The sequence below is a fragment of the Beta vulgaris genome, chromosome 3 (genome assembly GCF_026745355.1).
Source record: "Beta vulgaris subsp. vulgaris cultivar EL10 chromosome 3, EL10.2, whole genome shotgun sequence".
Classification (NCBI taxonomy): domain Eukaryota; kingdom Viridiplantae; phylum Streptophyta; class Magnoliopsida; order Caryophyllales; family Amaranthaceae; genus Beta; species Beta vulgaris.
In genome coordinates, this window is record NC_079204.1 from 55,819,678 (window position 1) to 55,840,828 (window position 21,151).

The window sequence follows — 21,151 nt, forward strand, 5'->3', positions numbered from 1 at the left end:
ACTACAAACTTTTTATCACACATACATTCAACTTTAATATAAAATAACAGTTTCTCTTTCTTTCTATGACCACAACATTATTTCTCCTAAAATTCTATGCAAAAGAAAAAGGTAAACTAATAGAAGACGGAGGACTAAAATGTAAACGAGATTCAATGTTAGGGTAAGTTTATCCCTCAAACTCAACTCCAAACTTCAGACTATGTCACATCAGCTTTTTACTAATTTTTAATTCTACAGACTCATTTCAAACTCATTTCAATTTTACACTTTATTCCTCAGACTCCATACAGACTCACTCCACAAAAAAGAAAAAGACACGTGACATTTTTTACTGCCCAAAAAATATATTCCTTGCATGGCAAGAGTCTTGAGAGTAGTCTTGAATATCAAAACTCAACTCAAAACTTTGTCCAAGACTTTACTCAGATATAGCTAAGGTTTCGTTTGGTTCACATGGGAAGTAATTTCCCATGGGAATTTACATTTCATGGGAAATTCTTTCCCTTGTTAATTTCCTAGGAATTAGACAAAATTGTTTGATTGACACCATAGGAAATTGCATTTCCTAGGAAATTACTCACCAAGGGGGGGCTTGGTGAGTGATTTCCCATGTTTCATGGGAAATTCTATTTCCGTTGGAATTTGTACTCCCTATGCTTCTCCCATTTCCGTTCAACCAAACACAACACCCATAATGTATTTCCTAGGAATTTCTATTTCCAAGGGAAATAGCTTCCAACCAAACAACACCTAAGTTTTGTTGAGTCTTGCAATAAGACTTCCCTCAAGACTCCTCTTAAGACTTCCAATGTTCTTACCCTTAGGTCTAAAATTTAAAGTACCACGCTTACAAGACTTTACCAACTAAACTCGAATACTCGATATGGTAGAAAATAAAGTGGAGAGAGAGGGGAGGAGGAGGGGTGAAGAATCAAGATACCCTATCCCTCTGCAGAAATTTTGGAAGTAACCGCTTCTCTCTCTCTTCAGTGAGCTCACGCATTCTGCGCCACGCCAAACTAGCCCTAGCAACTACTAGTATGGACCCCTACCTCAAGTACTACTACTACAACTTCTTCTTCTCTATTTCTCTCTCCACATCAATGAAGTTAAAATTTCTGCAGAAACATCAATATATCATCATCACCATTTTAACAAACTCTTCACTTTTTCTTTCTTCTCCACTTCATTTTTCCTTTTTAGTTGAGATTATTATATAAAAAGATTCGATTTACTCCCAGAAAATCAAATAAAAAAGCATTCAACTCTTATTCAACGAATTCAAAGCTGCATTGTACGGAAACACATACACATAACACACCACTACTTTCTCTCTCCTCTTCTTTTTTTAACATTTTCACGCTTTTCTTCTGGATTAACCTAACTCAGGTATATTTCGCTTTATTTTCTTAATTTTCAAGTATTACTTCTATTTGCAGCTTGTAATTACGATGTTAAATCAATTCTATGTTTTTGTTCCGATTTTCAAATATTACTGCTAAATAGTAGCTCATTATATGAATTCAATTCTCTATTTTTGTTTTAATTTTGTAAGAATGCTGTTTTTTTGACGCATTTTTCGTATTTTCTAGTGAATTTGTAAGTTCATAATTACGATATTAATTCAATTCTAAACCTTTTTTTTCTGAATTTCAAATATCATTGGGAAATATTAGCTCATATTCATATATGAATTTAATTCTCTATTTTTATTTTTTTTTTTGAAGAATGATGTTTTTTGACGCTTTTTTTTCGTATCTTCTAGTGAATTTGTAAGTTCATAATTACGATATCAATTCAATCCTAAACTTTTTTTCTTCTGAATTTCAAATATTACTGGTAAATTGTAGCTCATAATATATGAATTTAGTTCTCGTTTATTTTTTTTGGAAGAATGCTGTTTTTCGACGTTTTTTTCGTTTGTCATTTTCAGTAAATTCGGAAGTTCTATAATATTACTGGAAAATAGTAGCTCATAATCATAATAGTATGATATGAGTTCAATTCTCGATTTTTTCTTTCTTATTTGGAAGAATGTTGTTTTTCGGCGCTTTTTTCGTTGTCATTTTCCGATGAATTCGTAGATTTTGTCAATTTTTTAATCGTAAACGTTTTGTTCTTCAGATTAATGTAATGTAAAGTGGAGGTTGAGTTGCATTTATTGTCAATTTTTTTAGATAATTTAATCTCTAGATATTTAAATAATAGTATTAATTCATTGATTGGATGTTTGCGTGTGCTAGGGTTTTATTATTTTAATTAGCTTGTACAAAAGATTTTGCAAATATCTTTTTTGAGCCCCTTTTTATTTTTTAATTCATCATGAAAAAGTGTAAATCTGATTTTCTGAATTATGGTTTCATTCGAGTTCATTAATGATTCATGTAGATGTTGCTGTAACCTTTGCACTCCGTGTAATAGTTTGAAAAAAGGTCTTTTTTTTGTTTGTCTAAGTTTATGAACTAGGTAATTCATGGTAAAGTGCTTGAATTGTACTAGTACTATTAGTCTATAGTAGTACTAGAATTCAATGGAAGTGGTTTTGATTTAATGAACTTCATTAATTTGAGCTGATCTCACTTTCTCTCTCCTCTCTTTTTATTTGATTAATTAAGACCTCTCTTTTTCTTCTTTCAGTGATGCAATGAGGAGGAAGTGATTGTATGCAATAAGGTTCAGTATATACATCACTGTTAAGTGAAAATTGAAAAGGTAACACCCTTTATTTTTACTTCTTTAGAGTTTCAAAATTTTAGAAACTTTAGCTGGTGAATGATAATTGAGTGAGCTCTAAGGTATTCTTAACTGTTACTATTATAATTCATGACGGGGTTTTCGAACGAATTTGGGGGAGATTAGGGGAGGTTTGGAAGGAGGGTACGAAATGTGAGTGTTTGTATGTGTAACTGTTATAATATACAACAACGGAATTTGGGAACAAATTTGGGGGAGAATAGGGGGGTTTGCGGAGAGGGTAAGAGCATGTACAATGGTTGGTGTCTCTCCAACTAGCTCTCCACACTCTCTCTCCTATTCTCTCTCTTCAAGCTACTCTCAAGAGCCATGTCTAAAAACACCCAACAATAATAAAACCCTTTAAAGAGCTCTCCATTCAACTTTTCATTATTTTGTGGTCCCCATGTCAATAAATAAACTTCATTTCATATTATGATCAAAGTTATATAAATTAAGTTATTCATGTAAATTAAATATAATTACAAATTAATCTTTTTCATAATTTAAGCAAAGTAGAATTTTTAAAAAACAATATAATTATGAGTGCTAATATTTAATTTTCATAAATTTGGCATGGAATGAAGAATTAACCTACAACATGAAAAACTAATTTTTAAATATCCAATATTAGGCTCATTTTATAGATAAAGGAAAATTATACTTGTTGGCATAATAATTATTACCATCTTTTTTTTTTATTTTTATAGAAAAGATCATTAAATGGTTGCATGAAGAAAAAAGAATTGAAGTAATTACAATAAAAAGTGGGTCCCACACATTGGAGAGCCATCTCTCCATCAACCCAAATGGTATCTCCCCCAAGAGCCCTTTGGCAAAGTGTCTCCATGGAGAGACACCCAAGACACACCTAAGAGCCCCATTGTTGGGTAAGAGGTGGCTCTCCATTTTCTCTCTCCTTGGAGAGCTAGTTGGAGAGCTAGTTGGAGAGCCCCATTGTACATACTCTAAGAAATGTGAGTGTTTGTATGTGTTATAACTTATAACAGGAAGTATAAATTATGAGTTTCTTTAATTGAGGAGTGAGTGAAGTGGGGTTGGGAGGGAAGAAGAACAGTTTCTTTAGGGTTTTCTTTGTGGGGCAAGATCAATTTTGGACCACATTTGGGGGGGTCAAAGCTCAATTTTTGGAATTATCCTTGTGAATTATGATTTCTGTGTTTGCAGCATTCTATTTTTAGAAATAAACTCTCCTTACAATTATGGTTCCAGAAGTACTTGAAGTGGGGTATATGATTTGCAATGGTGGTGGGTACCCGTGATGGGGTTAAAGGTTGAGATGTAGGGGTCCATTTAGATTTTCTTACTTTCCTCATGATTTTGTAACAATGAAGATTTGAACTTTAGGACTTATTTTGAAATTTTATTGAGTTTCTTGACCTTTATAGTTCTATCATTTTGTTCTCCTAGTTTGTGCTTCTCTTTAAGACTCTAACTTTGGCATGAAGTATAGTGGGGTCTGTGGTTCCTAAGTTGTAAATTTGCAATCAAGGTGAGTAAAATACTTGATGTTGATGATTTAGTACTTCTAAGGCCGTGTTCTTTTGGACTTATTTTTTTAGTTTTCAACCATCAATCTGTTTTTGTGCTTAAATTTCATTTCAGCCAAAATTCAGTCCAAAAGAACAAGGTTGAAGAGTAGCAAAATGAGCAAGGATCAGGGAGGAAGAGAGTGGAAAAAGTGCCTTAATTTACCTATATTTGAATTTCTATTTGAATTCCTTGGAGTTCTACTTTTTTGTAGTTATGTGTTCTGTCTTTTCTCTACCTTGCTCTTGAGTGTTCATGTGGATATGTGGTTATCTAAACTTTAGTTAAGGTGTGTAATCTGCTATTCTGCTTAATGGTAGTGTCATCTTTTTGAGCTAGCTAGCAGCAAAGTGCTTAGATACAAAAATGTGTCCTTGAGTTGCCTTAGATTTGTACCTATTTTAAATTATCCAGATCTTTTGGACTTAATATGATGTTTCTTTATATATGCAGGGATGCAAATTTGTTCTTATGAGATTGTATAGAATGAAGATTCTGCGTTTAACTTGTCTTGTGTTGGGTGTGCTGTGTGCTTCCTTGGCCAGTGCTTCCAGTGAATTGGAGATAGTCACTGCTTTAAGGAAGAGTTTAATCCAGAGAAAAGATATGATTCCCAGCTGGTTTTACCCGGAGACACCTGTTTGTAACTGGACAGGCGTGGAGTGTACAGGTTTGGAAGTTGTTAGGCTTAATCTGCCTTGTAAATCTTCTTCACTAGACTTACCTTTTCCTAGTAGCATAGGAGAATTAAAGCACCTGAAGTATCTTAATCTCAGTAAGTGTGGGCTCACGGGTGTCGTGCCTGAAAACATCTGGAGTCTTGAGGAACTTGAGGTCCTGGACCTGAGTGGCAATGAGCTGTCTGGAACCCTACCTTCAACTGTGTCCAATCTGAAAAATCTCAGGAAATTTGTGCTGGATGGTAACGCATTTTCTGGTCGCTTGCCTTCGACTATTGGCCTTCTAACGGAACTTGTAGAGCTTTCACTTCATGCGAATTATTTCTCTGGAAATCTTCCGCCAGAACTCGGAATTCTCTCAAAATTGGAGTCGCTTGATCTTGGTGCAAACTCTTTTTCTGGTGTGCTCCCTTCAAGTTTGGGCGGCCTTACTAGTCTCTCGTACTTTGATGCTAGTCACAACAGATTTACTGGTCCTATCTTTCCTGGGTTCGGAAATCTAAAGGGCCTCATAAGGATTGATTTCTCAGTGAACTCCATAACTGGATCCATACCAGCAGATATAGGGAATTTGATGAATCTAACTTCAATCGATCTGGCAGACAACAGCATCAGTGGAGCTATACCATCATCTATCAGCAATCTCAGGGCACTTCAGGAGCTCAATGTCCAGAACTGCAGGCTTACAGGTGCTATTCCGGAAGAATTGGCTGAGCTATCCCATTTGATGTATTTGAACATAGGACATAACTCTTTCATGGGAGAACTGCCAGCAAGCTTTGGAAAATTGACCAGTTTAGTGTACCTTCTAGCTGGAAATGCTGGGTTGAGTGGGAGCATACCTGGACAGCTGGGTAACTGCAAGAGGCTGAAGACTTTACACCTTTCCTTCAACTCTTTTTCTGGTCCTCTAGCGGATGGACTTGCTGGGATGGAATCGATTGAATCTCTGATGCTTGATTCCAACCACTTGTCAGGGATGATCCCTAGTTGGATATCCAACTGGAAGCAAGTGGCATCTATCATGATAGCAGAGAACCTCTTCACAGGGTCTATACCACCACTCGATCTGCCGAATTTAAGGTGGCTTGACATGAATTCTAACATGCTTTCTGGTGAATTGTCTACAGAAATATGCAATGCGCTGTCTCTAAATTTTTTGTCATTGTCAAACAATAACTTCACTGGAAGCATTGAAGATACCTTCAGAAACTGTCACAATCTGACTAATTTGATATTGACGGGAAACAGTCTTTCTGGTGAATTGCCTGATTACTTGGGTGATCTTCCTCTTTACACCGTGGATTTTTCGAAGAACAAATTTCTCGGAAAGATCCCTGATCAGCTATGGGAGTCCAAAACTCTGAAGGAAATTTCTCTCGGTAGTAATCTGCTTACTGGAAAGATTTCTCCAGCTCTTGCTAAGGTTCAGACGTTACAGAGACTGGAATTAGATAATAATTTCTTTGAAGGGGCCATCCCAGCTTCTGTTGGAGAACTGAGGAACCTCACTAATCTCTCTCTGCATGGTAATAAATTAACCGGAGAGATTCCTATGGAACTTTTTAACTGCACAGGCCTTGTATCCTTGGATCTTGGTTCAAACAGCTTTACAGGTCATATTCCAAAGTCCATTTCAAGATTGAAATTGCTGGATAATTTGGTATTAGCGTGGAATAACTTCTCTGGTCTCATTCCTGAAGAGATATGCTCTGGTTTCCAAAAGGTGCCCTTGCCAGATTCCGAGTTCATTCAGCATTATGGCTTGCTTGATCTCTCCTACAACAAGTTTGAGGGTCCAATTCCTGCATCAATTGGCCAGTGCTTTGTAATAACAGAGCTATTATTACACAATAATGAACTGAATGGCAGCATTCCATCTGAACTATCTGGCCTTTCCCACTTGAGCTTGGTAAATTTGTCTTCCAATCATTTAACTGGTCCGGTCATACCCAAAACTTTCACATTGAAGAATCTTCAGGGCCTTATCCTTTCCCACAACAAGCTTACTGGTTCTATTCCAGATAACTTGGCCTCATTGATGCCTAGCTTAACTGAGCTGGATTTTTCATGGAACCTTCTCAGTGGCTCATTGCCACCATCTGTCTTCAGTATCGAAAGCCTGACCTACCTGGATATCAGTGCAAATTCCCTTTCCGGAACCATCCCTTGCCACTTTGCACCTACCAGTTCACTTGTTCACCTAAATGCTAGCAATAACCATTTTTCTGGCCCCTTATGTGACTCCCTTGCAAACTTAACCACCCTCTCCTTTTTAGACCTTCACGCCAATTCTTTGACAGGAAGCCTTCCAACCTCTATATCAAACCTTGCTGCCTTGACATACCTAGATCTTTCTGGTAATAATTTTGAAAACTATGTTCCATGCAATATCTGTGACATTGAAGGCCTTTCCTTCATCAATCTGTCCGCCAACAGATTCCTGGGACCTGTGCCTGATTCCTGCACTCAGCATAACCAGCCATGCTTAGCCTCTGTCCCTCCGCGAACAGCTTCCCGAGCTCCTGTGTGGGGTGCAATGATTGGGGTCATTATTGTGCTTCTTGTTCTAATAATCTGTGCGGGTAGGCACTGGATATTGAAGCACGAAGGGGAACTTCTTGACAGGAGAAACAATGGGTTTGTAACAACAGTTGAGCTGTCTGATGAGCCTATGTGCAAGAAGTCTAAGGAACCGTTAAGCATTAACGTTGCTACATTCGAGCATTCTCTCACCCGTTTGAGCCTCACAGAAATTTTATCCGCCACTGATAACTTCAGCAAGACGTATATAATTGGAGATGGTGGATTCGGTACAGTTTACAAAGCATCCCTTCCAGAGGGGCGGATCATAGCTGTGAAGCGGCTTAATGGAGGCCACTTCCATGGTGATAGAGAATTTCTAGCTGAGTTGGAGACTGTTGGAAAAGTTCGTCATGAAAACCTTGTTCCATTATCTGGGTATTGCGTCTTTTCTGAGGAAAGGTTTCTAGTGTATGAATACATGGAGAACGGGAGCCTTGATGTATGGTTGAGAAATCGAGCTGATGCAGTGGAAGCCCTCAATTGGCCCACCCGTTTCAAGATCTGTTTGGGGGCTGCCCGGGGCATTGCGTTTCTGCATCATGGGTTTGTGCCTCATATCATTCACCGGGACATCAAGTCCAGCAACATACTACTGGATCGCAACTTTCAGCCCAAAGTCTCAGACTTTGGGCTCGCCCGAATAATCAGTGCTTATGAGAGCCATGTCAGCACCGTCCTTGCTGGTACATTCGGGTATATACCTCCGGAGTATGGACAGTCTATGGTGGCGACAACAAAAGGTGATATATACAGCTTTGGTGTGGTGATGCTGGAGCTGGTTACTGGCAGGGCACCAACTGGGCAGGCTGACATTGAGGGCGGTAACTTGGTAGGTTGGGTTCGTGTGCTGATGGCTAATGACAGAGAAGACGAAGTGCTCGATTCATATATTCCATCTGTCGCAGTGTGGAGGCATCAAATGTTGCAGGTCCTAAATGTCGCTCGAATGTGCACCGACGACAATCCTGCAAAGAGACCCAACATGCTCGAAGTGGTTAAGCTGTTGAAGGAAATAAAAATAGAGAGTTAAGTAGTACTATAATCAAGTTCCCATCTTGTGTAAGTTGGGAATTGTAATCTGAAGCATAGTTCTTTGATTGAATGTAGCATCTGTAAATAAGTCACATTAGAGATCAGAAAAGTTATTGTGGGTGATTTGAATGAAATTATGCCCTCATTCTTGAAATCACCATAGTTTGGGGCCTTGGGCCCACTAGATAGCATTTTTAAACCGTAATCTTGACAGTTAGCTGACTTGTTGATAAGTTCAGCAGAATTAAAAGCCACCAAAATCCCCTATTCTGCCTTCTTCAGCACATAAGATTTGGCCACCACCTTCACTTCTTAAAAACAAAGACATGCTTGAGTGTCTGTCTGAATCTTAAATCCAGGAATTTTACTTGTAATTGACTTGACCTAATACATCATCTTTCTCCTCAGACTCTACCTCTTTAAGTTACTAGTGGACCTACTTTCATTGTATATAGACCAGAAAAATCATATACTTTAAAATATCTTTTATAATTTTATCCTTCCTCCATTTTATATTACTCGCTACACTTATCAATTCATGGACTCCTAGATAATTTTCGGAAAAGAAAGAGGTAGAGAGTAAAAAGAAAAGGGACGCATAGAGAGGAGAGAAATATAGAGAGAGCTTATTGTCCAAAAAGGAAGTGTAGCAAGTAATGCGAAACTTCCCACAATGGAAAGTGTCGCGAGTATTATGAAACGGAGGAAGTATAATAGATAGTTAAGGATTTTAATAGTAAAAGTTCTATTTGGTAACTGAAATGACAAAAAGAAGTTGTTGGAACTTATTTATGCGTAATTTATAAGAAAAAAAATCACCCCAATATAGTTTCTAGCGATAGGATAACCTTTATCTAGGGTAAACAAATGTTTATTCAAAATTCAAAGACCCGTTTAATTATCCTCATGCCAATTTATTATTGATCACGATAATGATTAACCACATAGACTAATAGACATAGTAATTTTTTTCTTCTTGATTGTCCTCTATGAACACAAATATGCCTAATTTATATGGAAATGGTGGCTTGTTCAACTATAAAAGAGGAAAGGTGGTATTTTATTGATTAAATTTAGTGGGCTCATATTTACTTAAACGACAAAATAGCTAAAAATAATACTCCCTCCGTTTCAAATTATAAGGCATGTAAACCACTTTTACGCATATTAAGAATTTAGTTAGTTTTAGTTAGATTTGCATAGGTAATAAGAATTGACATTAAATATTGTATTGATAATAGAAAATAACCTATAATATTATCTTGATAGTATAAAGTTGCATTTAATTTTACATTGGTAATGGAAAATGCCTTATATTTTGAAACAAAAATTTTTGGCTAAAATGACTTATAATTTGAAACAGAGGGAGTAAGGACTTGCAATCAACAATTTAGTTGGTTGAGTAGCACGGTTCCACCAACTAATTTAACTACTCCATGACCATGATAGTTCCTCTCTTTTCTCTCTTCTTTGCATCTCTTGCACCAAACTTAGATTTGTACTTTACATATCCACATTCCACACGTTGCATGATTTATGATTCATCCTTAATAATTAAGGCTAATCAAGAAACTACTACCACCCTTCATTCACCTCAAAACTTCATTTCACATATTATAGCTTTCTACTTGCTTTGTTATATCTCCTTAATTAGTATTATCAACTGTTGTTATTGTGTCATTAATGAGTAAACACATGAAGGTACAAACTGATAGATGGATAATCCTTCCTTACTCGTTCGATTGCTCTTCTCGTTCGAGTGTTGCTGTTGGCTCCGGGATACCTCCTAATAATGCAACTCAAACTAGTATGAACTCTTTCTTTTCTTGATTATTTCCAGCTTCATGTTTTTTCAATTGTGTGATTGATTATGCTAATCCTATCAGATAATAATTAAGCTCACTTCAATAATTCAATGATTAAATTTGGTTGGATTCTGCTTTATATGTTCTCCAAGGTAGACAAAAGGATTCATCTATCACCAAGAAATCCTTCAGCTTCAAGCTTCCAAAATCCAAGTTATCCCATGGAATTCGAAGATTGATCAAAAGTCTCAAATCCATCTCTCAATTCTTTGGTAAGAACAACAGTTTCTTTTGCAAATTCATAACTCGAATAATGATTTATGCAAACATCTCAATAACCAACATGAACATTATTTGCTCATCACAACTTTTTAGTACCATAGACCATAGTACTATATCTAATCACAAATGTTGTATTATCGAAACACAAATGACACATATCAATAACACTAATAGACCATGATACTTCCTCTGTTTCGTTTTAAATGCAACAAATAAATATTTTACATCTCATAAATAATACTCATTTGTTGTATTTAAAACGAAACGGAAGAAGTACTACATTTGTTTCCAACACTTGTGCTTCGACATACTAACATTCGCATCGATTTTGAAATAATTTTCTATCCAATTCATGGACAATTTATTCTATGTTATGATATTGGTTGTTTGTGATTAACTAGTCTATAAGGAAGAGATGCATGAAGAAGAAGAAAAGGATTTGGAAATAGGGTATCCAACAGATGTGAAGCATCTAACACACATAGGATGGGATGGTTCAACAACAATATCAAATGCCACAAAAGGGTGGGAGAATTTAACACCTTCAGAAATTATTTCATTCCCATCAATTTCTTTGAAACAATTTGAAGTTGCAATGGCACAACAAGCTTCTGCTGCTACTACTGGAGATGTTAAACAAGTTTGATACAACAGTTATAAAGGAAGATATTTGGGTTTAATTTCTTACAATTATAGGCTTATTTTGGTTAGTTTTTACTCATTGATTTGATTATATATATATATGAGATGAAAAAGGGAAAAAATCATTGTTCATGTTGTTAGTAGTGTGAATTTCAACTAATTTAGCTCTTAAAATTCTGGAGTGATTGTATCATTGTATGTAATATATGGAAATTAGATCATATCAATCTTTTGTGCTATGAATTGATTGAGATTGGATTAACAATGCAGATTATTCAGAAAACCCATGACATTACCATCTTTCTTACCTCAAATTTGATTGTATGTAATCTTTGGAATCAAATCGTATCAATCTTCTGTTGTGCAAATTATTCAATGAAAATTACCATTATCTTACCTCAACTCACAGAAAAACAACCAAAAGATCAGATTTTGGATAGTAAAGGTAAACAAATTTAAGCATTTCTTTAAATTACCATTTTTTAACCTCAAAATTCATAGAAAAATAACCAAAAGATAAGATCTTGGATAGTAAAAGCAAAAAAATTAAGCATTTTCTTCAAGATTCAACAAAACCCAACTCAAAAAAATGGCAGCAATAGCCAAATAATTAAAATCTGGGATAGAAAAGTAGAAATTGAACTAACCCACAACAGAAAATCTAACCAAAAAATCTTCTCTTTTTCTACAATTAATTTTCACCAATAAACAGAGAAGAAAAACTAATAGTGAAGTAATAAAAGATTAATGGAGAATTAAGTTAATATTATGTAGGCATCACAGCGAGCACAAAGCTAACTAATAATAGCAATGGCTTTCTGGAGATGACTGAAGTTTTGTCTTCCGACTCCTAATTGAAGTTAACAGAAGACTAGAAAGGCAAACAAGAAACAGAGAAAGTCTTGGCTGCCTCAGTGTGTCTTCAAAGGAACCGAATTAGGGTTTCTTTGGCCAAATTCATCCCTTTTATAAGGCAATTGAAGACTTGTGTTTCAACCTTTTTTTACTTTTTGGAGTCAAGTCAATAATAGGGACATGGTTAGGTACGCCTAGAGGTGTGCATGGGACGGGCCAGCACGCGGGTCAGGCCAGGCTGGGCCGGCACGAGTCTGCTCGAAGCTTGACCTGGCCCATTGTCTACTACGTGGGCCCGGGGGTCTGTCACGGTAAAGAAATTTTATTTCAAGCCTGCATCGACACGAGCCCGCGTGGGCCGAACACTCATTTCCTTTCTTTTTTTAGCCTTAAAATGTCAAAAAAACAACATAAAATACGGATCAGGCTCGCAGGAGGCACGAGCCCGGCCCGCGGGCAAAATATGAAATTTTTAAGCCCGACCCGCCATTTCCCAAAACCGCGGGCTGAGCCTGTGAACATGTCCGGCCCATGCCCAGGTCTAGGTTCTCCCCAATGAGTATTTTCATAATATCAATTTTTTATATTTATTATTAATACGAAATTGAAAATACGGAAAGTCAGAGATATATATATATATTGGAGTCCGTGTAAGAAGAAACAAGCACGATATTATGAAATGAAGGGAATACTCGTTTGGTATAAATGGGAAATTTAATTCCTTCCCCTTATGTAATTCCTAGGAAATTGTCTAAATTTATTTGGTTAAAAATTAAAATGAAGAAATTTACAGTTTTCATGAATTCTGATTGACCAAGGAAGGAGTGGGTAATTAAATTCACATATTTTGTGGAAATTTCAATTTCCCATAGAATTTCCATTGCACCCATTTTTCTCAACTTTTTGTCAACCAAACAACTTCTCAAAATGAGAAAAATCATGAGAATTTTCATTGTCTACCTGAATTCTTGTCAACCAAACTAGCACTTAATAACGAAGGTATAATATGAACTAGCGACAACTCAAGTGTTACAATATCTATTTTTCAATTAATATTATAAATCCAAATAACATATTTTTCTTTTCTTTAATTGATCTCACTTAGAGGTGATCATGGGCCGGGCGAGGTTCGGGAATCACGTCTAGAAAAATTGCCCATTGGTCGGGTCATGTCGGACCAAGTTATGGGCAAAAAAAAATGTTCCCAAGCCCGATATTTCTGGCCAAAATGAGCGGGTTTTTCGGACCAAAATCAAGTCGGGCCGAAAAACATGGGCTAAAAAGTCCTTTTTAACTATCCCAAAGTCCAATCCAAAACAAATATAATTCGGGTCGGGCTGAGCTCGCAGGTCGGTATGGAGTTGATCAACTCTAATCTCACTGTATTTTAGTTAAACTAGCCACCATTAACTAAGTAACTATAGTGAGTCATTGAGGGAGATGTGGTAATTAAGTGGAGTAACATTTCGAATTCCAGACATTACTCAAAACTATAATTTAACTTATTTGCTAAACGTCATCATGTTTTTTCTACTAACGCCTTGTATTTTGGTATAAAGATACAAGGGTCTTTCGTTCTCTTTCCCCTCCATTCCCTATTCCCCATTCCCCATTCCCTCACTCATTCCCTTTCCGCCCCCCCTTATTCCTCCTCACCTTTTCCATTCCCTCTCATCTTTCACTCTCTCTCCCTCTCTCATCCCTTCCATTTCCTCCATTGAAGGACTACGAGATTTTAAAAATTTTCGATAATTCACATTTTCCAACGACTTCAAGCTTTTTACCATCTCGTTATATTACTAAGAGAATGCTAATGTAGAGTGAAAGAGAGTAAGGAAATGTATGAGTATAAATACATAACAACTAACAAGTATAAATACATGACGTTAGTAGGAAAAAATTGGGCGGCATTTAGCAAAATCTTTTAATTTAACCAAAAACTACAATGAGTCATTTAACAATAGAGAGTGACTTAAAATCCCCTCTACAAAAAAAATCCGAAAGGAATAAAATTTTGGGTATCTAGGGTTTATCTCTCTTTCTCTCTCATAAACAGGAAGTAGAAAATCTCTTCACTTGAATCTATTCATCTTTTGTTTTCTCTTCCTGTTGTTCGAGCTTTCAATCATGGCGAATCGTAAGTTTATTTATTCCCTATCATTTCTATAATTTTGTTTCGCGATTTCTTCTTTTTGCGATTTTTCTTGACGAGTGAATTTATGGTGGTATTTTGAAGCAGCTGCACCAATTCGATCTTTTCTTCAAGCTGCGAAAACAGAGGAAGTTGCTCTTCCTCTTCGCGTTGTTCAAATTGAGGGCTTGGTAATTTTCTCCACACTTATTTTTAGCTCTTTTTTTATGGAAGTTTATAAGTTATTAATCGAAATGTCGTTTTCCATATGTTTTGGATTCATGAGATTTGATGGGTTTTTTCTGCTGAAGTTTGGATCCTTTTTTTTTGGGAGGGAGGTTGATTTGCACAAAGTTTTGAGGAAAAAGAAAGAGAAAATTGTAGTAATGTAACTGTGTGAAAGAGGAAATTGTATGAAATATGCACCCAATTGGATATTTGGATTGAAAATTGATTTGAATTTAGCTGAAGGGGGGAATAAGAGAGAATAGTTATATGAAAGTTAGAGTCTTTGTGGTGTATATGAAATTGGAGGATTGGGATCAAGTGAATTATTTGCTGACTTGAAGATAAATTGGGTGATGTTCGACGATTAGAGACTAGCGGAGGGTTCAATTGGAGAGAATTGAGAGCTTGAGGGGTTTTGGCTGAACTTATGAATTGAATGAGATTCAGCCGAAAACCTGGCTTAGACGGAACAGACAGAGATCCTTTCAAGTCTGCTATGTAGAAAGAGCTGAGAAAGGGGAAGTGGACCTATGAGTCATATATTGGTTGGGAGAGAGAGAGAGAGAGAGAGAAGAATGAAGTGAAGTGGATAGTTCTGTTGTAGAAATCAAGGGATTATGGATGTTGCATTAACTTACAAACATAATGACGATGTTGAAAGAGATTTACTTGAAAGCCGCCATTTGGCAAGAACTGACAAAGGAGGGAGGGAGGGAGACAGACTGAATCAATCACCCATATATGGACTGAAGAGAGAGACATAATTAAAGAAGCGGGAAGATTTGCCATTTATGGAAGTTGGACAGAACTTCTTTTTTCCCGAGAGAATGAGTCTGAGTAAGTGACGTGGACAGAGATTGCTCGTTTAAGAGGTATTTGAATCAGAAGGTTTTCCTTTTGATCGTAGGCTAAGATTAGACTGTAAACTATTTAGTTAAGATAGGTGGTGGTAGGGGATGGCTAGTGGTGCTGGCAATCTATTCCTGATAAAAGGTGTGATGTTGAACACCCGATAGAAATGTGAACAAGAGGAAGATTCGATCTGCAAATTCCTAAAATGTGAAGTTAATGTGTTTTATGGGTGCTTTCTAGTATGAGCTTTTTTTTTGTTCTATTACAAGTGCAGTTTTCCAATAGTCATCTAATTGAGAAAGTAAGACGATATACCTTAGTCTGATGCTTGACACGAATTCATGTAGTTTCTAATTGTAACGTCATATTTATTTAACATTGGTAATTAAAGCTGTAAGTGGTGATATATTGAAAAATGGGCTGCATTTTATGTATTTGATTCATCCTACTTGTGCTTATAGAGGTGTATATTAGCAGGCATCTGAAACTTCGGCATTTGGTTATTGATGTGTTTTCTTGAGCAGGCAATACTGAAAATAATTAAACATTGTAAGGAGTTTTCCCCTGCCTTAGTCACCGGGCAGCTTCTTGGCTTAGATGTTGGCAGTGTCCTTGAAGTTACTAACTGCTTTCCCTTCCCGGTATGTAAAGTGATTTTAGTCTATTATTTTCTTTCCTCTACTGTTTGCTACCTTGCTCAACCTTGAGAGTTTTAGCAAGCATGAGGGTCTTTTTGAATTTGTTAATGCCTTTCTTTTAATCGTCACTCAAAACATATTTAGATCAGAGAAGAGGATGAAGAACTCGAGGCTGAAGGTGCTAATTATCAACTTGAAATGATGAGGTGCTTGAGAGAGGTTAATGTTGACAACAACACTGTTGGATGGTGAGCAATACTTGTTTTTATTTTGTTGGTATATGTTTCTGCCAAAGTGTGTTTCTTATAACTTTTCATGTCCTATTCTCAAACAGCAACTCACAGCAGACTCCTGTCCCTTTTATCCTGAATATAGTGTAAACTTGTTGTACTAGTAGTTTTGAACTTTTCATGTCCTATTCTCACTAATGTGTAAAAAAAACAATATGGGATTTGATTTATATCAGTTTCAATGTGTATTTTTAAAGCATAAACTTGTTTCAAAATTTTACTAATGCGTAATCGAAGATATTAAAGGCTCAATTCGTGCATTGGAAGCTATGGAAAATAAGGATTATATCAAAATGGAACGGTTGGAGTATAGGAGATTTTAGTTGTCCAAGTAAATTTCCGAAAGCCATGTGTGGCTTATAATGTGAAACTGAGGGAGTATTAGTTTGTGCCTTTTAAAAAACATATTTGCTGGGGTCTTTTAGCAATAGCTCTTAGCTAGTCATGGTTCACTGGCGATGAGGCTGTGTATACTTAACCTCCCTAAACCCTACCCAAAAAGTACTTTAGTTATGGTTGTCGCCTTTTAGATTCTCATGCAGACGAATGCAACATTTCAGGTATCAGTCAACCTTGTTGGGGTCGTATCAGACCGTGGAACTAATTGAGACATTCATGAATTACCAGGTATTTTTTTTTTCTGTTTAAACATGCATTCAATATACACATGTATGACTAAGATGATCCAGTGGCATGTTTATTCCAATTGAATTCACCAAATGTTTTGCCATTGTTGCATTATTTTATACTGGGTGACATTATGATTGATCTTTAACTGTGACGAGGAAATTTACCTTTCAAAGATACTCTAAGATAAATTTTTCAATGATACTTTAATATTGTGACTCAACACATATTTTGCTGAAGTTAGTAAATTTTTGGCTTCTAATATCAAATGTCGTCTGTTGTTCTGAGACCAAGGTAGCAGATAGTATGATACTATCTCTATAGTATCCGTAAAATTGAATTTTAGTGCAAAATCCCTTTTCTTGGATCTTATGTCATTTTTGTGGTTCCAAAGACCAGTAGCATTCTAGCATATTCAGCTTACCTGTTTGTACAATGAGAATGCTAGTCACAACACTCCCTTTCAGCTGTAAATGATTTATGCTGTTGAGCTTTACTAGTAATTACAGTATTATTTTATACACTTGAGGACTTCCCTTATTCTTAAAAAAATTGTTAATCTAATGTTTTTTTTTTTTTTTGTAAAATTATCTAGACTTAAAGAGTATGACTTATCTATCTATCAGATTAGCACCATGTTTATCTTTTGCATTGTTTCCTTGTATTCTCTCCCCAATTTGTATGCCATCTCTAATGGTAATCATATGACATTGCAGGAAAATATAAGGCGCTGTGTTTGCATTATATATGATCCATCAAAATCAAATCAAGGTGTTCTGGCTCTCAAGGCATTAAAGCTTTCAGATTCTTTTATGGAGCTATACCGCAGCAATAATTTTACTGGAGAGAAGTATGCCATTTTCCTCGGTTAAAGTTGTTTTTCTTGAGAAGTTAATCTACTTGCACTCTTACCCACCTATTAAATGTGACAGATTGAGGGAGAAGAACCTGACATGGGTGGATATTTTTGAAGAAATACCGGTAAGTTCTCATTTTTTCTCATCTTGAATGTGAATATGTTAGACAGTTGTTTACTCTATTATAATAAGATGAATTATAGAAAGTTGTGTTCTTACGAGTTACTTTCTCCGTCCACATTGCTTTCAAGCTTTGAGGGAGGGAGTATACATTGGTGATGGAGATGAGTAGAGATACTTACTACTTAGTTAGTGCCTCTTGGGACATAAAATTGCAATGTGGTCTTTGGGGATGACCTTGTTCGGTTTCATGAATATTTTTGGCTTATACTTGGTTATCTCGCATCAAGGAGACTTAAAAAAATTTTCATTTCACTTCTGCATCTAAACAACAACAATAATGCGAAAGCCTCAATCCTTAGACCCAGGATTCGTTGCATGTACCAAAAAATTACTCCAGGGGTCGATAAAGATTTTTCACCCCCTTTAGTGCTAACAATATGATTGCTTCTCTGGGCTGTCATTTGTTTAGGCTGAAAAGACTTCACTTAAAAAGTACTGTATGTTTGCGTTATCTTTAGAATAACTGAATTTTGTACTTGGCAGATCAAAGTCTCGAACTCGCCTCTAATAAGTGCAGTGATGACAGAACTTGAAACTGACTCACCGGTCACTCAGGTATGTCTTTACAATCCTGCATTGTTTTGCGAGAAATCGCTATTTCATAGAGACTTGTATGAGAATGTGTGTGGCTTGTACTTCTATTATAGTGTGATTATGACCGGCTGCAATTATCTACTACTCCATACATGGAGAGGAACTTGGAATTTTTGGTTGAGTGCATGGATGATTTGTCTATGGAACAGCAGAAGGTCAGATTTCATGCCTTTATGAAATTTGTTGTCTAATTGAGGCTCCTTTTAGTTTGACAATACTGACTTTCTTGTTCTCCTATGTTGGTGCAGTTCCAATTTTATTACCGGAATCTCTCCCGTCAACAAGCTCAGCAGCAAGCATGGCTTCAAAAGAGAAGGTAATATCTGTGATTCTTGAACCTAGCAACCTCTAAGCTAAAGAAAAGGGATATAACATCTTTGGCCAGTGGTTAATTTCTTTTGTTTAAGTCAGTTTTCCCATAAAAAATGAGTTTGAAAGAAATGTGAAGAGGTATAGAAGGATCACATTTAGGGCCCTCACAGTGAGTCTGAATTGGGCCTTTAAACTTGAAAGCCTTGGGGAAAAGTAAACAGACAGAACTTGGCTGAGATCAACCCCTGCTAGGAAAGTCCTGCGGTGGACTTCCAGATGGGCTTTTCTCTCTTAGTCTTGGTCATTAGGTCATGTTTGATTTGGCTCCTGTGTTCTTCTCCTTTAGTCCGGGTCATTATTTGTTTTTGAAATTATGGTTTTGTCAGTTGTGTCTTCTGATGTCACTGCAATTTATATTTGTATGGAAACGTTTTTACTACCACTTAAACAACTACTAGTGCTTTTATTTAACTAATCATGTATGGGACGTCGTTCCTTTTTTACAATCTTGGTCAAAACATCTGAGTCCTGACCTCCCTAGACCATACCCGTTGTTTTTGCTGTAAAAGAGTTGTATAAAGTAATATAGGGTGAGCGTCAGAGTTTTATTATGATAGTATTGAATGTTAATTTGGTTACATTAGCAGCATTGTCACTGAGGAAACAGAATGGAGTGATGCATATGGGAATTATTCGATCTTTTTGTCTCTCATTCATGCCAACTGTGTTTTGTAGGGCGGAGAACATGTCACGTAAAGCAGCCGGAGAAGAGCCTTTAGCTGAAGAGGATCCTTCAAATCCAATCTTCAAGCCAATTCCTGAGCCATCACGATTGGATAGTTTCCTCATAACAAATCAAATTGCCAACTACTGCAACCAAATTAATGGGTATGTAAACTTTAACTTGGTCCAAAATTTTGAGATGTCATGCCTGGAAGTTGGAACAATTGCTTAAAAAAGTTGGACTGTCCTTTCCTTTTTTTTTTTGGATCACAAATGAACTTTTGGAGCTTGTGAGTTTCCAAATAACATATTGTGTTGCTCGGACTCTTCATTTTACCTCTCGTACTTGGATCGGAACCTTGACACACCGTCAAGGATATGGACATGTGAGACTTTATTTTTGATTGAAATTATGACATCATTTTGTACAAAAGCTGAGTAGACAAGTAGCTGTGTATGTCAGAAGCACTTGAGTCCAAGTGATGGGATATATTTAGTCGGTTAATTGTCTTTCATGAATTATAAGGCTTTTCTATCTTCTTAGTCGTACATTTCTCTTTATATTTGTTATTCAATTGGATTTGTAGCTTCATGCTGAAACTATGATTTTACTGTCGCGACTATAATGACTGAAGTTAACTTCGGTTGGTTAATACGATCAGTTCATTGGTGGTCGGCAAGTATGATGGTTCTAATGATGATTCTGCTACTCGTGATTACCTTTCACCCGCTGGGCGGGGGTGTGAGACTGCAAAATTTTAATGCTTTTGATCTATTGCAGGGTTGCTGGACAGAACTTTAGCAGACTATATTTGACCAAAGCATTGCATGAAAATTGATAAGCGGAAGCTTGGTGAGCCTCTCCCACAAAAACTCACAAATACATTTTTGCTGCTTAGAAATCCTGTCCTTTATGGATCAAAATTTTCCAGGGAGTTGGTGTCAATTTTCGAGAAACGAAGATTTGTAGACTAGTTTATTTTTGTCTGACCGCATTCTTGGTGCTTTTTTTTCTTTAAATTCTGTGATGTTTGTATCATACACTTCAGCTCATAGAATCATTGCTTGGATATGAAAGGAGAAAATGACTGGCTGCAATAACTATGCTTTGCCCCATGGTTTTCATTGGAGTTCTTTAAATTTATGTGTACACTCTATAAGGAGCTCGTAAGGGCTTTGCATGTAATTTGCTGCTGAGTAATCCCAATGGATATTTGAAGCTCTGGGCTTATGCACTTCATCTTTATACTAGTGAGCGAGTTTTTTTTCCAGCGTCTGAGATGCGACATGCACCGGGGAATCACTTTTACGGCTTTGGGTCGGATGAGCTAAGTTTTATCGAGGTTTGATATAAAGATGACCAGGTGGTTGGAGTATACACTCATGGTAAAGGTGACTTGAATTTGGAGAACTTATTTTTGCTTTTATTTAGGAACCTTTATTGCCCTAGTTAGAGACTATTTTCTATCATGTTTATTGTTGGATATATTGATCAGATGGGCTACCAAATTTATTTATTTATTTTTAATTTTTGGTTTTGGTGACGA

The 21,151-nt window shown here is 36.4% G+C and overlaps 3 protein-coding genes across 6 annotated transcripts; all 3 read left to right on the forward strand.

Annotated features, from left to right (window-relative positions):
* The first annotated feature begins 921 nt into the window (after positions 1 to 921).
* Positions 922 to 8,845, forward strand: LOC104889686 (leucine-rich repeat receptor protein kinase MSP1). The gene is made up of 3 exons (XM_010674966.4): positions 922 to 1,392; positions 2,641 to 2,715; positions 4,741 to 8,845. Exon 3 carries the CDS (start codon positions 4,759 to 4,761, stop codon positions 8,581 to 8,583), a length of 3,825 nt encoding a protein of 1,274 aa, XP_010673268.2. The 5' UTR covers positions 922 to 1,392; positions 2,641 to 2,715; positions 4,741 to 4,758; the 3' UTR covers positions 8,584 to 8,845.
* A 1,161-nt stretch (positions 8,846 to 10,006) lies between these two features.
* Positions 10,007 to 11,553, forward strand: LOC104889687 (CRIB domain-containing protein RIC4). The gene is made up of 3 exons (XM_010674967.4): positions 10,007 to 10,392; positions 10,543 to 10,662; positions 11,074 to 11,553. Exons 1-3 carry the CDS (start codon positions 10,269 to 10,271, stop codon positions 11,316 to 11,318), a joined length of 489 nt encoding a protein of 162 aa, XP_010673269.2. The 5' UTR covers positions 10,007 to 10,268; the 3' UTR covers positions 11,319 to 11,553.
* Positions 11,554 to 14,122: 2,569 nt separating this feature from the next.
* On the forward strand, positions 14,123 to 21,148 carry LOC104889688 (eukaryotic translation initiation factor 3 subunit H). 4 transcript variants are annotated; one of them, XM_019248289.3, is made up of 13 exons: positions 14,123 to 14,306; positions 14,406 to 14,491; positions 15,905 to 16,021; positions 16,163 to 16,266; positions 16,869 to 16,935; positions 17,652 to 17,785; positions 17,868 to 17,916; positions 18,459 to 18,530; positions 18,623 to 18,724; positions 18,818 to 18,885; positions 19,617 to 19,769; positions 20,386 to 20,457; positions 20,877 to 21,148. In XM_019248289.3, the coding sequence occupies exons 1-12, from the start codon at positions 14,297 to 14,299 to the stop codon at positions 20,441 to 20,443; spliced, it is 1,020 nt and encodes a 339-aa protein (XP_019103834.1). In that variant the 5' UTR covers positions 14,123 to 14,296; the 3' UTR covers positions 20,444 to 20,457; positions 20,877 to 21,148. The 4 variants fall into 4 exon arrangements, with proteins under 4 accessions (XP_019103834.1, XP_019103833.1, XP_010673270.1 ...); XM_019248288.3 differs by lacking the exon at positions 20,877 to 21,148 and adding an exon at positions 20,537 to 20,823; XM_010674968.4 differs by lacking the exon at positions 20,877 to 21,148 and having other exon boundaries at positions 14,124 to 14,306; positions 20,386 to 20,823.
* The last annotated feature ends 3 nt before the right edge of the window (positions 21,149 to 21,151 follow it).

Bases quoted from the DNA above. Each gene is read 5' to 3' on its own strand.
- LOC104889686 (XM_010674966.4), top strand. From the start codon at position 4,759: ATGAGATTGTATAGAATGAAGATTCTGCGTTTAACTTGTCTTGTGTTG.
- LOC104889687 (XM_010674967.4), top strand. From the start codon at position 10,269: ATGAGTAAACACATGAAGGTACAAACTGATAGATGGATAATCCTTCCT. The intron at 10,393-10,542 runs GTATGAACTCTT...ATGTTCTCCAAG, and splicing joins TAATAATGCAACTCAAACTA to GTAGACAAAAGGATTCATCT. The intron at 10,663-11,073 runs GTAAGAACAACA...GTGATTAACTAG, and splicing joins ATCCATCTCTCAATTCTTTG to TCTATAAGGAAGAGATGCAT.
- LOC104889688 (XM_019248289.3), top strand. The intron at 18,531-18,622 runs GTATGTCTTTAC...CTTCTATTATAG, and splicing joins CTGACTCACCGGTCACTCAG to TGTGATTATGACCGGCTGCA. The intron at 18,725-18,817 runs GTCAGATTTCAT...ATGTTGGTGCAG, and splicing joins TGTCTATGGAACAGCAGAAG to TTCCAATTTTATTACCGGAA.